Source organism: Phyllobates terribilis, unplaced genomic scaffold (genome assembly GCF_046119375.1).
Source record: "Phyllobates terribilis strain yellow unplaced genomic scaffold, ASM4611937v1 Scaffold_5__5_contigs__length_657084704, whole genome shotgun sequence".
In the NCBI taxonomy this organism is placed as follows: Eukaryota; Metazoa; Chordata; class Amphibia; order Anura; family Dendrobatidae; genus Phyllobates; species Phyllobates terribilis.
This window is the reverse complement of record NW_027362765.1, coordinates 383,643,637-383,657,927: the sequence shown is the minus strand read 5'-3', so window position 1 is coordinate 383,657,927 and position 14,291 is coordinate 383,643,637. Positions and strand designations below refer to the sequence as shown.

Genomic DNA, 14,291 nt, shown 5'->3' with positions numbered 1-14,291 from the left:
CAATACCCCTTTGAAGAGACCTAGACGAGGGCCTCCTGAAAACAATGTTCCCATTATTAGGAAGTAGGTATCCCATTGTGTTTGCCTATGCAGTGAATTCAAGAGTTGCCAAAAATTTGGAGGCACTCCAATGCCCCTTGGAAGAGACTTGGAGGTCAGAGGGCATCCTGAAAACAATGTTCCCATTATTATGAAGTAGGTCTCCCATTGTGTTTGCCTATGCAGTGAATGCAGGGGTTGCCAAAAATTTGAAGGCACTCCAATGCCCTTGGGAGAGAGGTGGAGGAGGAACCTCCTGAATTTTTTTTCCCCATTATTAGGAAGTGGGTCTCCCATAGTGTTTGCCTATGCAGTGAATGCAAGGGCTGCCAAAAATTGGGAGGCACTCCAATGCCCCTTGGAAGAGACGTGGAAGAGGGCCTCATAAAAAATGTTTCCATTAGAAAGGAGCGGGTCTCCTATACTTGTAATGCCCATGCACTAAGTGTATGGGCTGACAAACATTTAACCCAAGGGGTATAAATGAACATACTGTATAAAAACATTTTTTACGGGCATCATAAACACCCTTTAAAAAAATTATGTGGGTGTTGCATTACGGACCACAGTCACCCTGGTGATATGGTGGTGGAGGATGAGGATGAGGGGAAGGAGGAGGACAAGAGCAAATAGCCAAAATCAGGAAGCATATACCCATGTGTGGGTGTGAAGAGGTGCATGGGAATACACCTCCCAAAAAAAGACACTGGATTTAAATTTATGTTACGCTGCTATCATTCGGTGGTGTTTGAGAAGTCTGGCCCAATGCAGCCCTTGTTCATTTTCATAAGAGTCAGCCTGTCAGCATTTTCAGTTGACAAGCGGATGCGCTTATCAGTTATAATTCCACCAGTGGCACTAAAAACCCGCTCTGATAGAACGCTGGCAGCAGGGCAGGCCAGGACCTCCAAGGAGTAGAGAGTTAGTTCATTCCATGTATCCAGCTTGGATACCCAATAATTATAAGGCACAGAGGAATCATAGAGGACATTGGTACGGTCGGCAAGGTACTTGCTCAGCATCTTCCCAAACTTTGCACTCCTTGTGAGAGTACCCCGTGCCTCAGGGCCTGTGCGATGGGAGGGGCTGAGAAAATTCTCCCAGAACTTTGAAATTGTTCCCCTATCTCTGCTGGATTGAAGTTGTGTCTCTCTCGCCTGTACTCCTTTGTTGTCCAACGAACTGTGACCTCTGCTGCCAGCGTTTTCAGATGGGACATTTTTTAATAGTTCCGCAACAAGGGCCTTCTGGTACTGCCCCATTTTTGTAGACCTGTCCGCCTCAGGAATAAGAGATAGAAAGTTCTCCTTGTAGCGTAGGTCTAGAAGTGTCACCAACCAGTAATGACTGTCACCCAAAATTTTGAGAACGCGAGGGTCATGGGAAAGGCAGTGTAACATAAACTCAGCCATGTGTGCCAGGCTGCTAACAGGCAAGACTTCCGTGTCCTCACCAAGTGGATGACTGACCATGCTCTCCTCCTCCTCTCTGTCCTCTTGCCATCCACGCTGAACAGACGGTATGACAGTTGTGCAGGTAATACCATCTATAGCACATGAAACTAGCTCCTGTTCTTCCTTCTTCTCCTTCTCTTCCTCATTGTCACTCAATCCACTTTGGGATGAGATGAGGCTTGGCTGTGTGTAATCACCCTGTATGGTTCCATAGTCCATCTCATCGTGCTCCGCCTGCAATGCATCTTCTTTGATTGTGAGCAGAGAGCATTTCAAAAGACAGAGAAGCAGGATGGTGACGCTAATTATGGCGTCATCGCCGCTCACCATCTTGGTGGAGTCCTCAAAGTTTTGGAGGATGGTACATATGTCTGACATCCATGTTCACTCCTGAGGTCTTATGTGTGCAGTCTGAACTGAATACCGACGGCCTTGTTGATGCTGGTACTGAACAATTGCCCTCTTCTGCTCACAAATACTTCCAAACATCTACAGTGTAAAGTTCCAACGCGTGGGGACATCACATACCAGTCTGTGAGCCAGAAGCTGCAAGCGCTGCTTAAACACGGCAAGGGTGGCGGAAGCTGTAGATGACTTTCTAAAATGGGCACAGAGGTGGCATAGTTTAACATGAAGATCTGGCAGCTCCGGGTAGGATTTGAGAAACTGCTGAACCACAAGGTTAAGCACATGGGCCAGGCATGGTACGTGTGTGAACTCGCCTCACCTCAGAGCCGCCTCCAGGTTCCGGCCATTGTCACACATGACCATGCCTGGCTGTAGGTTCAGCGGTGTGAGCCACAGATCTGCCTGCTCTTTCAGAGCTGTCCACAACTCTTCAGCATTGTGCGGTTTGTCACCTAAGCTTATTAGCTTCAGTCACTTGGCCGAGGCAGTGCTACAGTGCTTCCAGCTTGTAACTGATGTGGTCATTTCGGAGATGGAGGTTGAAGAGGAGGAGGCTGAGGAGGATGAGGTGCAGGAGCTGTAGACTGTGGGGGCAACCCTGATTGACCTAGGGCCCGCAATTCTTGGCGTCGGGAGGACATGTTCGGTCTCAAGGTCCTACTGGGTCCCGGCTTCCACTATGTTAACCCAGTGTGCCGTCAGCGAGATGTACCGTCCCTGCCCACAAGCACTTGTCCGTGGTTAGGTGGACTTTCCCGATAACTGCGTTGTTGAGGGCATGGCTAATGTTTTGGAACACGTGCTTGTGCAATAAGGGGATGGCACACCGGGAGAAATAGTGGTGGCTGGGGACAGAGTACCGAGGAATGGCCGCCGCCATCAGGTTGCGGAATGCTTCCTTCTCCACAAGCCTAAAATGCAACATTTTGAGCTCAAGCAGTCGTGAAATGTGGGAAATTAGTAGTGTGGTCTTTGGGGCGTTGGCTGCGTATTTGCTTTTGCGTTCCAAGGACTGAGGTATGGACAACTGAACGCTGCGCTGGGACAAGGACTTGGACGTGCTTCTTGATGCTGCTACTTGAAAGTGTGCAACGACAGGTGCAAGGCAGGATCTGTAGACTGTGGAGGCAACCCTGATAGACCTAGGGCCCGCAATTCTTGGCGTCGGGAGGACGTGTTCGGTCTCAAGGTCCTACTGGGTCCCGGCTTCCACAATGTTAACCCAGTGTGCCGTCAGCGAGATGTACCCTCCTTGCCCCCAAGCACTTGTCCATGGTTAGGTGGACTTTCCTGATAACTGCGTTGTTGAGGGCACGGCTAATGTTTTGGAACACGTGCTTGTGTAATATGGGGATGGCACACCGGGAGAAATAGTGGTGGCTGGGGACAGAGTACCGAGGAATGGCCGCCGCCATCAGGTTGCGGAATGCTTCCTTCTCCACAAGCCTAAAATGCAATATTTTGAGCTAAAGCAGTCGTGAAATGTGGGAAATTAGTAGTGTGGTCTTTGGGGCGTTGGCTGCGTATTTGCTTTTGCGTTATGGACAACTGAACGCTGCGCTGGGACAAGGACTTGGACGTGCTTCCTGATGCTGCTACTTGAGAGTGTGCAACGACAGGTGCAGGGCAGGAGGCATCTTCGCATGCACCATGGACAGGGGATTGGCTTGCATGCACAACAGCAGAAGAAGCAATGGTGTCACCCGCAGACACTGTTCCTGGACCCTGGGGTTCGGCCCACAAAGTCGGATGATTTGCTGCCATGTGCCTGATCATGCTAGTGGTGGTCAGGCTGCTAGTTTTTCCACCCCTGCTGATGCTGGCCTGGCAGGTGGTGTAAATGGCCTTTTTGGGTTTATCGGCAGAGTCTTTAAAAAACAACCAGACTCGGGAAGACCTAACAGTTGTACTGGCAACTTCCTTCGTGTTGGTGTTACGGGGAATGGTTGCCTGCCTTCTGTCTGCGGATACCACACTGCTTCTTCCTGCTTGTTGGGATGCTCTGCCTCCCTCCCACTCTGTGCTGCTGTCCTCACTCTGCATGTCTTCCTGCCAGGTTGGGTCAGTTACTATATCATCCACCACCTTGTCTTCTACTTCTGCACCCTGGTCCTCCTCCTGACTTTCTGGCAATTTTGTCGCATCATCGTCCACCTCTTGTGACACTTTCCCACCGTCACATTCATATGACCATGGCTGCTCAAATATTTGGGCATCGCTACATGCGATCTCCTCTTGACCCACTTCAAGTGGACCGGGCTAGAGGCCCGAATCTATAAATTGAAAAGTGAACAGCTCTTCAGAGTGTCCAAGTGTGGGATCAGTTGTCTCTGGGCACTCGGCATGGTGGGAGGAGGGAGTATCAGGGTGAGGAATATGCAGTCCAGACTTACGGCTACTGAGACTTGACCGTGTAGAAGACAGCGTGGTGGTGGTGGTGGCTAAGTGATTGGAAGCATTATCCGCTATCTAAGCAACAACCTTTTGACACTGCTCTGGGTTCAATAGTGCTGTGCTATTGTCCTCTAGGAATTGGGACCGGAAGGTCAGGCGAGAAGATGTGGGTGTGTGTTGTGGCACAATTTCAGCTTTCCCACGGCCTCGGCCTCTGCATGCACCATTACCATTACGTCCAGTTCCCCGTCCCTTGCCACGCGCCTTGCACATTTTAAATGGAGGACAATATCTTCCACGCTCACTACAAATGGCTGAATTTGGAGCAAAGTTACAGTATATGTAATCCGTGTGATGGAAAAAACACAGTTTTAAATACCTGGCCTGTAGCTAACTATTTTGAACAGCAAACTGGTGTCGAAAACTTTGCTGACACACTGAAAAAAAATTAGAATGGAGGCCAGAAATGGCAGAATTTTCAGCGCAATTATATGTGATCCGTGTGACGGACAAACCACCATTTTAAATAGCTGGATTTTTAGTGCGGTAATATTGAAAGGATCTGGCTGTATTCTGAAGTGCCAACAAGCAAATGGAGCAGAAAAACGGTGTTCTCTGGATTGCTTTTTAAGCAAATAATGAGGATTAAGATCCCCAAAAAATTTTTCCTGGCCCTTGAGACCTGGGCCTTTGTCTGCTAACAGTAGCAGAAGGCAGAACTGGAATGAAGCCTCTTGTGCTATATGCACTGCCTGCCTGCCTATATACACTGCCTGCCTGCCTGCCTATATACACTGCCTGCCTGATATCTCTGCAGATGGATTAGTCCTCAGAAGGACTGTTTGTTGAGATGGATATGTGTAATGTACTTGTTCTCTCCCTACACCACCTAATACACAACCAAATCTCTCCCTAGCTCAGCAGCACCTCTCCCTACTCTGCCTGATTGCGGAGTGGACTGACGAGCACAGCAGCGCCAGGTCTGATATAGACCTGATGATGCTGTGCGGCCAGCCAATCACTGTAATGCCATAACCAACATGGCTGCGGCATTACAGTGAGTGTCAGGCAATCCCTGCATGTTGATTGGCGCTCTCGCAAGTACTCGGCGAGCTCCAAGCATTTTGCGTACTGAGATGCTGGGGCGAGTACAGAGTACTTGCGAGTATGCTCGCTCATCACTACTGTATAATCCTTAAAAAATAAAAAGCAAGTCCCCAAGGCCACTTAAAAACCCTACAAAAATCCAGTATACAAACTACAAGATACCCTTCTGTTGAGTTGATCCTTCTTAACAGCCAAACAAGACACAGCAACACTAGCATTCCTCCAAGTTTGAGTACCACTATGTTTCACACTTAAAAACTAATCACATCACCTGCACAGCTAATTATCCAGTTCTTGGACTAGACAATTTAATACAAAAGAATTCACTTGGAATGGAGGTTGAAAAGCTCTCAGTAAAAGTGAAATACAAATGTAAGAATAAGCTTCTTACTTTATGCTGCAGTATTAGAATTTATACTTCCTGGAGAGTCCTCCTCACTCAAGATCTAGATGGTACAATGCAACTCTAGTCTCGGGTTTCGGCACCAACTTTATGTGATTGAAATTCACTCTCTTCTATGCCATTCGAACTCCAAATATTAAAGTATGTTTCGAGATCTCGAGGAAATCAATAGAGCACTGCCTTGAATGCTGTAGTAGATAGGACTTCTGCTTTATTAGCACATGTATGCACTTAGATAGTATTAAAAGACAAAAGAAAAGTTCCCTCCGAACTATGAACCAATATGAACTTTAGAGGCGTGAATAGACACTTTCCCGCCCATCAGTGTTACTTGATCTCCATTAAACAAAAGTTGTAGGACAATATTGATACCCAGGGCTGGTGTCAGCACCCGGCATACCCGGGCAAGTGCCGGGCCCTGGACCATCAGGGGGGCCCACTATTTATCGGGGCCGGGCCGCTTCCCGGCATCTGTGCAGGACCGCCGGTGCTGTCCCAGCTTTGCTTCATGCAGCAGCAGCAGTGTGCGGTCAGTGTGCTGCTGCTCCACCAATCAGGCCCAGTGCTGTCACTTTCCAGACATGTCCGTGCGCTGTGCGGCTGTGTCTGGTAGTAATGACATGCTGATTGGTGGAGCAGCAGCACACTGACCGCTGCTGCATGAAGCAGAGCAGGGCTTGAACAGCACGGCGGCCCTGCACAGATGCCGGGGAAGCGGCCTGGGCCCTGACTGTGAGTGGGCCCCCCTGATGGTCCAGGGCCATGTGACACGCCTGAGGCCCTGCACTGCCACATGACTGAGGAGCTGGACGGGACACAGGCCAGGGGGCAGGTGAACAAGCTTCCCCAATCCCCATATAAAAAGTATTTCTAATGTGTGTGTGCATGTATGATGTGAATGTCTGTCTATGTCACTGTGTATGACTGTGTATATATATTTATGTCTGTTTTATATGTTTTTAAGAATGTGTTCAAATATGTATGTGTACATCTGTGTGTGTCTGCGTATTGTGTGTGCATATTTGTATACCATGTTCATGTGTGTATGTGTGAACACGCCTGCGTACCGTGTGCATGCACATGTCTGTGTACTGTGTGTGCGTGTTTGCGTATTGTGTGTGCGTGCCTGCATATTGTGTGTGCGTGTCTGCGTATTGTGTGTGTGTGTGTGTGTGCGTGTCTGCGTATTGTGTGTGCGTGTCTGTGTATTGTGTGTGCATGTCTGCGTATTGTGTGCGTGTACGTGTCTGCGTATTGTGTGTGTGTGCCTGTCTGCGTATTGTGTGTGTGCGTGTCTGCGTATTGTGTATGTGTCTGCGTATTGTGTGTGTGTGTCTGCGTATTGTGTGTGCGTGTCTGCGTATTGTGTGTGTGTGCATGTCTGCGTACTGTGTGTGTGTCTGCGTACTGTGTGTGCGTGTCTGCGTACTGTGTGTATGTGCGTGTGTGACACCCCAGGGGTCTGGTTGCCACAGTGATAGAGATATTACGTCTGAGAGCAGGTGGGAGGTCTCTTGGTCAGGAATCCTATGCATGCCACACCTCCTGCCCAGTCCTGGGAGGGGAAGGACTTCCCCTATATAAACCTAGGGCTGAGGCAGGGTTAGTGAGTAGAGAAGAAGTAGAGACAGAGAAAAGAAGCAAATATAGGAACAGAACATCAGGAGCTCTGTGGGAGCAGTGTTACAAGGAGTCAGGGACTGGCAGCTGCAGAGCTCGCCCTGACTGAGAAGATTTCTTACCGGACCCGGAGTCCGAGGCTGTGGGGACTAACTCCTACCCAGCAGCAGAATCCGTCAGGCAGGGGATTCCAGGTCCTCTGGCCAAGAAACCCGAAGGCACGGTCACACGCATGGGACCAGCACCGCCGTCGTGGAGCGGAAGCTACTAGAAGGCCTCGAGTCACCGGCCATACGGGTGAGCACCACACGGTACACTGAGGGACGTGGGCTACTTATACCCGCCTCTAGCAAGGTAGCCAGAAGAGTACAGTTAGTTTGGGAGGCCTACAACTCCGCCTGGCCAGGGGAGATCCCATCTGCTCAAGGACTGACCAGGCCCCAATCGCTAGCCAGTACTCCGGGAGGGTCTATCTTTGTCACCAGTAAAGACCCTGAACTACACCGTACCGTCTCCGAGTGGTTCCTGCTACCCCCATCATCCACGTCGGCTGCCCTGAGGCCATACCCCTCCCGTTGGGGGTTATACTATCACGCTGCACAATCCTACCACCGGCCTCAGCGGTCTGCCCTGCAGCAGCAGCTCCTTAGCTGTACTCAACGGGTGGCGTAGTCGTCCAACATCTACCGCTGATACATCGCCGCTCAGTTTGACTCCCTGGGCACGGACCGGGTCACCGCCACGAGACTACAACCCTCAACAGATCCGGCTCCGGGTAAGCTCCCGCGTGCGCAACGCAGCGCGACACAGGCCCAGGGGCGCGTCACGTGCATGTCTGCGTACTGTGTGTGTGCGTGTCTGCGTACTGTGTGTGTGTGCGTGCGTGTCTGCGTATTGTGTGTGTGTGCGTGCATGTCTGTGTACTGTGTGTGTGCTTGCATGTTTGCATATGTGAAGGATGAGGGGGCAGGCTGGGCACTGTGTTGTATACCAATATTTCTCCGCAGTATCTGTGCATCATGAATCGTAGTACGTGCTAAAGGGGCCCACTAAGACTCTTTCACCCGGTGCCCACAAAAACCTGGAGCTGGCCCTGTTGATACAACAGACACAAAATAGAATCTCTTCTCTCACAGGTTCCATTGTTAGGCCCCTAGTTGTGACAACAGCGAATCAGCAGCAAGTGATTTCATCGCATGATTGAAGTGCTATGAACTAATTTCCACTTAGATGCTAAGATCACTATTGACCACAACATGTAATGGTTTAAACTGTAGGATTCAAAGCTTCAGCAAGAATCTTTCTATGTGCATCAGCCTGCCTCCTGCTGCTAACCAAATACATAAAAGTTTAGAAATTTGCTGTGCAAATTATTGTTGCTGTATTCCAGATTGTCATCTGTGTCCTCCTCATTGGCTGCTACATGGAGATCACTGTTATTACTACTCAGAGGTAACAGAAAGAACATGGAGCCAGAGCCGGGATGATTGTAAGATGATGGGAGCCGATCTACTGGTCATAAAGGACCAGGAACAGCAGGTATGGTTTATATACAGTTGCAATAATGGTGTTCAGTCACTAATCTCACTGTGAGGCTATGTGCCCACGATGCAAAAATGAAGCAGAAAATTTCTGCAGCATTTCTGCATCTCCCTGGCAGAAAAAAACGCATGCAGATTGACAAGCGCTTTCCAGGCGATAGCATCACTTGGAAAGTGCTTGACAACTAGGTCACACTGTATAAATCCATGCAAGTGAAGGGCCTGCGGTCACATGACTGTGACGTCACCGCAGGTCCTTCAGCGCTGCTGGCAGTCAGAGAGAAGCCTTCGGAAAGGTGAGTATACACTTTATTTGTTATTTTATTCTTTTTTTACAGGTACAATGGTACCCAGGTCTGGATGAGAGTCTTCTCTCCTCCAGAACTGGATACCATCCGCACATAGAGACGCATAGAAGCCGCTTGTACAAATGTACAGTCGCGGTTTCTATGCGTCTCAATGCAAGTCAATGGCGGGAGTTCCGCTGCGCTTCCGCAAAATTAAATGACATGCTGCGGATTTTTGTACGCAGCATAAACGCTGCGGAAAAATCCGCAGCATGTGCATAGAACATGCGGAATCCCCTTGGGGACCATGGGGTGCGGATTACCTAGTGTTTCAGAAGCGTTTATGCTGCGGAAATTCCGCAGCATAAACGCTTGAAAAACGCTACGTGGGCACCCAGCCTTAATCCTTTCCTTTGCCTAGGAATAGATATAGTGCACCTATTACATTATTATCTGGTGCTACTAAATGATAGAACCTACTGATATGGAAATTCCAGCAAAAATTCATCCTTCACAGGTGATTTGAATGACAGGAAAATTTATTTACAATAAAGTTACAATTAAAAAAGATAAAGATAAAATATAAAATGTGCATAAAGGACCCCTATGAATAAGGGAGAGAAATGTGACCTGTTGAAAAGGGTGCAATATTTAAAACAAATTCTAGCTTGACCAGACCAAAGAATGTTTAACATCATAAACAAAATATAAACAATTAGCAGTATCATCAGTCGCAAAAGACTTGGGGGAGTCTCATTTCTGTGAGAACATCTTATCTTTTGAACAACATTTTACACAACATTCTAACAATATCTGCAGGCTTAGCTTTGGTTTCTTGTAGCTGAAACTAAGCATAATTTTAGAAATCTGGTATATAACTGGCATATGACAAATAGTATAACATATTGGTAAATTATGGATTATAATAGCTGAACTGATTATTTTCTTATTTTCTTTATTCCTACTTCAACAGTGATGGGAACTGAGATTAAATTTACACTTTCTATCATAGTGTTTTTGCACCTGTATGGCCAGGAACCTTATTTCAAGCTTTGGTCGTAACTAGTGTTGAGCGAGCATGCTCGACACTGCTCGGTACTCGCCCGAGCATCTCACTACTCGGGATGTTCGGCGAGCACCGAGCATTTCCGGGTTACTCGGGCGGGAGCTCGGGTCTCCGCCCTGCAAGTTTGGCGCTCTTTACAGAGCCAATGAACATACAGGGATTGCCAGCCAGTCACTGTAATGCCGCAGCCATGTTGTTTGTAGGCATTACAGTGATTGGCTGGCCGCACAGCATCACCTCGAGTATTTAAAACCGGGCGCCGCCATCTTGGACACAGTCGCCCGGGATCAGACAGTGTAGGGACAGCGCTGCTGAGCTAAGGAGAGATTTATAGTGCGAAATAGTTAGTGTAGGGTCTCTAAAGCCTGCCAAATCAAACAAACAGTCCTTCTCAGGAGTTGGACTAATATCCATCCCAGATATCAGGCAGGCAGGCAGGCAGGCTGCATAGGAGACACAGTGGTTATACCAGCAAATGCTTCATTACAGTCCTGTGTGCTGCTCCTGCTGCTGAAATTGCTAGACTTCGCTCCAGGTCTCGGGGGCCAGGAAAAATCCTTTTTTTTCATCTAAATCCTCTTTTTTTTTTCCCTCCTTCACACTGTACAAATACCCATCTTATTGACCTTTTGGTGTTACCCCCCCCCCCCCCCCCAAAAAAAAAAAGTGTGTCTGTGACTGCTCAGACACAAATATATCTGTTTAAAAGATTCACATGTAGGCCACAAAACTATAACTGTGGTTTTGCAGTTCCACAGTTCAAACCTCTGTATTATCCACTTTTGGGCCATTTTTACCTAAAAAAAAACTGTTTGAGTGTGTCGCATACTGTTCAGCCGCAAATATATCTATTTAAAAAAGTCTGGTATACGCCAGTAAATTATAACTGTGGTTTTGCAGTTGCACTGTAAAAAAATCTCTGTATTATCCAGCTTTTGGTATTTTTTCCGTAAAGAAAAACAGTAATAGTGTCTCCCTGATTGTTCAGACACAAATATACAGTACAGACCAAAAGTTTGGACACACCTTCTCATTTAAAGATTTTGCTGTATTTTCATGACTATGAAAATTGTACATTCACACTGAAGGCATCAAAACTATGAATTAACACATGTGGAATTATATACTTAACAAAAAAGTGTGAAACAACTGAAAATATGTCTTATATTCTAGGTTCTTCAAAGTAGCCACCTTTTGCTTTGATGACTGCTTTGCACACTCTTGGCATTCTCTTGATGAGCTTCAAGAGGTAGTCACCGGAAATGGTCTTCCAACAATCTTGAAGGAGTTCCCAGAGATGCTTAGTACTTGTTGGCCCTTTTGCCTTCACTCTGCGGTCCAGCTCACCCGAAACCATCTCGATTGGGTTCAGGTCTGGTGACTGTGGAGGCCAGGTCATCTGGCGTAGCACCCCATCACTCTCCTTCTTGGTCAAATAGCCCTTACACAGCCTCTTTATTATCCAGCTTTTGGCATTTTTTGCCGTAAAAAAAAACCTGTAATAGTGTCTCCCTGACTGTTCAGACACCAATATATCTGTTTAAAAGAGTCTGGTGTAGGCCAGAGAAGTAGAACTGTGGTTTAGCAGATCCACGGGTCAAATCTCTGTATTATCCTGCTTTTGGCATTTTTTGCCATAAAAAAAAACTGTAATAGTGTCTCCCTGACTGTTCAGACACCAATATATCTGTTTAAAAGAGTCTGGTGTAGGCCTGAGAAATAGAACTGTGGTTTTCCTCCTCCACGTTTCTAATCTCCTTTTTATTACCCTTTTTCCATTGATAGTGCAAGTGTAAGCTATTTTACTTCATTTACAATGGGCAAGGTGCTTGGCAAGGGACGAATTACTAGGGAAGCACACTACAACACCAGTATTGCGAACTGATAAGAGTGAACAGCTTATTAATTGGATAGCAGATAATACTTCCAGTTACCTGGGCACCACCACCTCCGGTCTGTCTTCCACACGGTCAAGTTTTAGTATCCGTGAGTCTCGACCGCATACTCCTCCTGACCCTGATGCTCCTTCCTCCTACCATGCCGAGTGTCATCAGACAGCAACTGATCCCACACTTGGACACTGAAGAGCTGTTCACTGGTCCATTTCCATATTTGTGCCCCTCGCCTGCTCCGCTTGAAGTGGTGGAAGAGGAGATTCCATGTAGCGATGCCCAAGTATTTGAACAGCCACGGCCACAGGAAGTCGACGCTGGCAATATGTCACAAGAGGTGGACGATGACGAGACACAATTGCCAGGAAGTGAGGAGGAGGATCGTGGTGCGCAAGTGGAAGAGGAGGAGGTGGTGGATGATCTAGTAACTGACCCAACGTGGCAGGAGGACACGTAGAGCGAGGCCAGCAGCACACAGGGTGAGGGAGGCAGAGCACCCCAAGAGGCAGGAAGAAGCAGTGTGGTGGCCGCACACAGAAGGCTGGCAACAGTTCCCCGTAACACCAACACAAGGGACATTGCCAGTACAACCGGTAGGTCTTCCAGAGTCTGGAATTTTTTTAAAGACTCTGCTGATAACCCCAAAAAGGCCATTTGTACCACCTGCCATGCCAGCATCAGCAGGGGTGACAAAACTACCAGCCTGACCACCACCAGCATGATCAGGCACATGGTAGCAAAGCACCCGACTTTGTGGGGCGAACTCCAGGGTCCACGACCAGTGTCAGCGGGTGTCACCACTGCTTCTTCCGCTGTTGTGCGTGTAATAGAACCCTCTGTTGTGTGTGCAAGGCAATCCCCTGTCCATACTGCATGCAAAGATGCCCCTCCTCTCAGTCTTCACTTGTTATGGCAGTTTCTCAAGAAACAGCATCAACGTCCACGTCCACGTCCCACCGCAGCGTTCTATTGTCCATATCCCAGACCTTTGAATGAAAGCGCAAATTCGCAGCCTATGCCCCACAGGCCACAGTCCTAAATTCGCACATTTCACGACTGCTTGCATTGGAAATGCTGCCTTTTAGGCTGGTGGAGACGAAATCCTTCCGCAACCTTATGGCGGTGGCCGTCCCTTGGTACTTGGTCCCCAACCGACACTATTTTGCCCGGTGTGCCATCCCCGCAGTACACAAGCACGTGTCTCAAAACATCTGCCGTGCCCTGAAAAATGCAGTTACTGGGAGAGTCCACCTGACAACGGACACGTGGACAAGTGCTTGTGGGCAGGGACGGTACATCTCCCTGACGGCACACTGGGGTAAACATAGTGGAAGCCCAGACCCAGTCAGACCTTCGGACGGAACACGTCCTCCCTACACCGAGGATTGCGGGCCCTATGTCAGTCAGAGTTGCCCCCACAGTGTACAGCTCCTGCACATCATCCTCCTCCTCCTCCTCATGTTCAGCCTCCATCTCAGATATCACCACATCAGTTACAAGCTGGAAGCACTGCAGTACTGCCTCAGCCAAGCGGCAACAGGCTGTGCTGAAACTCATAAGCTTAGGTGATAAACCTCACACTGCTTGTGAGTTGTGGACAGCTGTGAAAGAGCAGGCAATTCTGTGGCTGACACCGCTGAACCTACATTAAGGCATGGTTGTGTGTGACAATGGCCAAAACCTAGTGGCGGCTCTGAGGCGAGGAGAGATCACACACGTACCATGCCTGGCTCATGTGCTTAACCTTGTGGTTCAGCGATTTATTAAATCATACCCCGAGTTGCCAGATATGCTCGTAAAAGTACGCCGCCTGTCAGCTCATTTTCAGAACTCGGCTACAGCTTCCGCCGCCCTTTCTGTGTTTCAGCAGCGTTTGCAGCTTCCGGCACACCGACTGGTGTGTGATGTCCCCACACATTGGAACTCTACCTTCCACATGTTGCAAAGGATTTGTGAGCAGAAGAGAGCAGTTGTGGAGTACCAGCTGCAACAAGGCCATCGATTTTCAGCTCAGACTCCACACATAAAACCTCAGGAGTGGACCTGGATGTCTGACATATGTACCATCCTGACAAACTTT

General features: G+C 48.3%; 1 protein-coding gene across 1 annotated transcript in view; it reads left to right on the top strand.

The window, feature by feature from the left end:
* LOC141271583 (killer cell lectin-like receptor subfamily B member 1C) overlaps positions 1–14,291 on the top strand; it is a 59,717-nt gene that overhangs the window by 34,344 nt on the left and 11,082 nt on the right. The window contains exon 4 of the mRNA XM_073681627.1: positions 8,816–8,964. Coding sequence (XP_073537728.1) covers positions 8,816–8,964 — 149 coding nt within the window. The remainder of the gene's footprint in view (positions 1–8,815; positions 8,965–14,291) is intronic.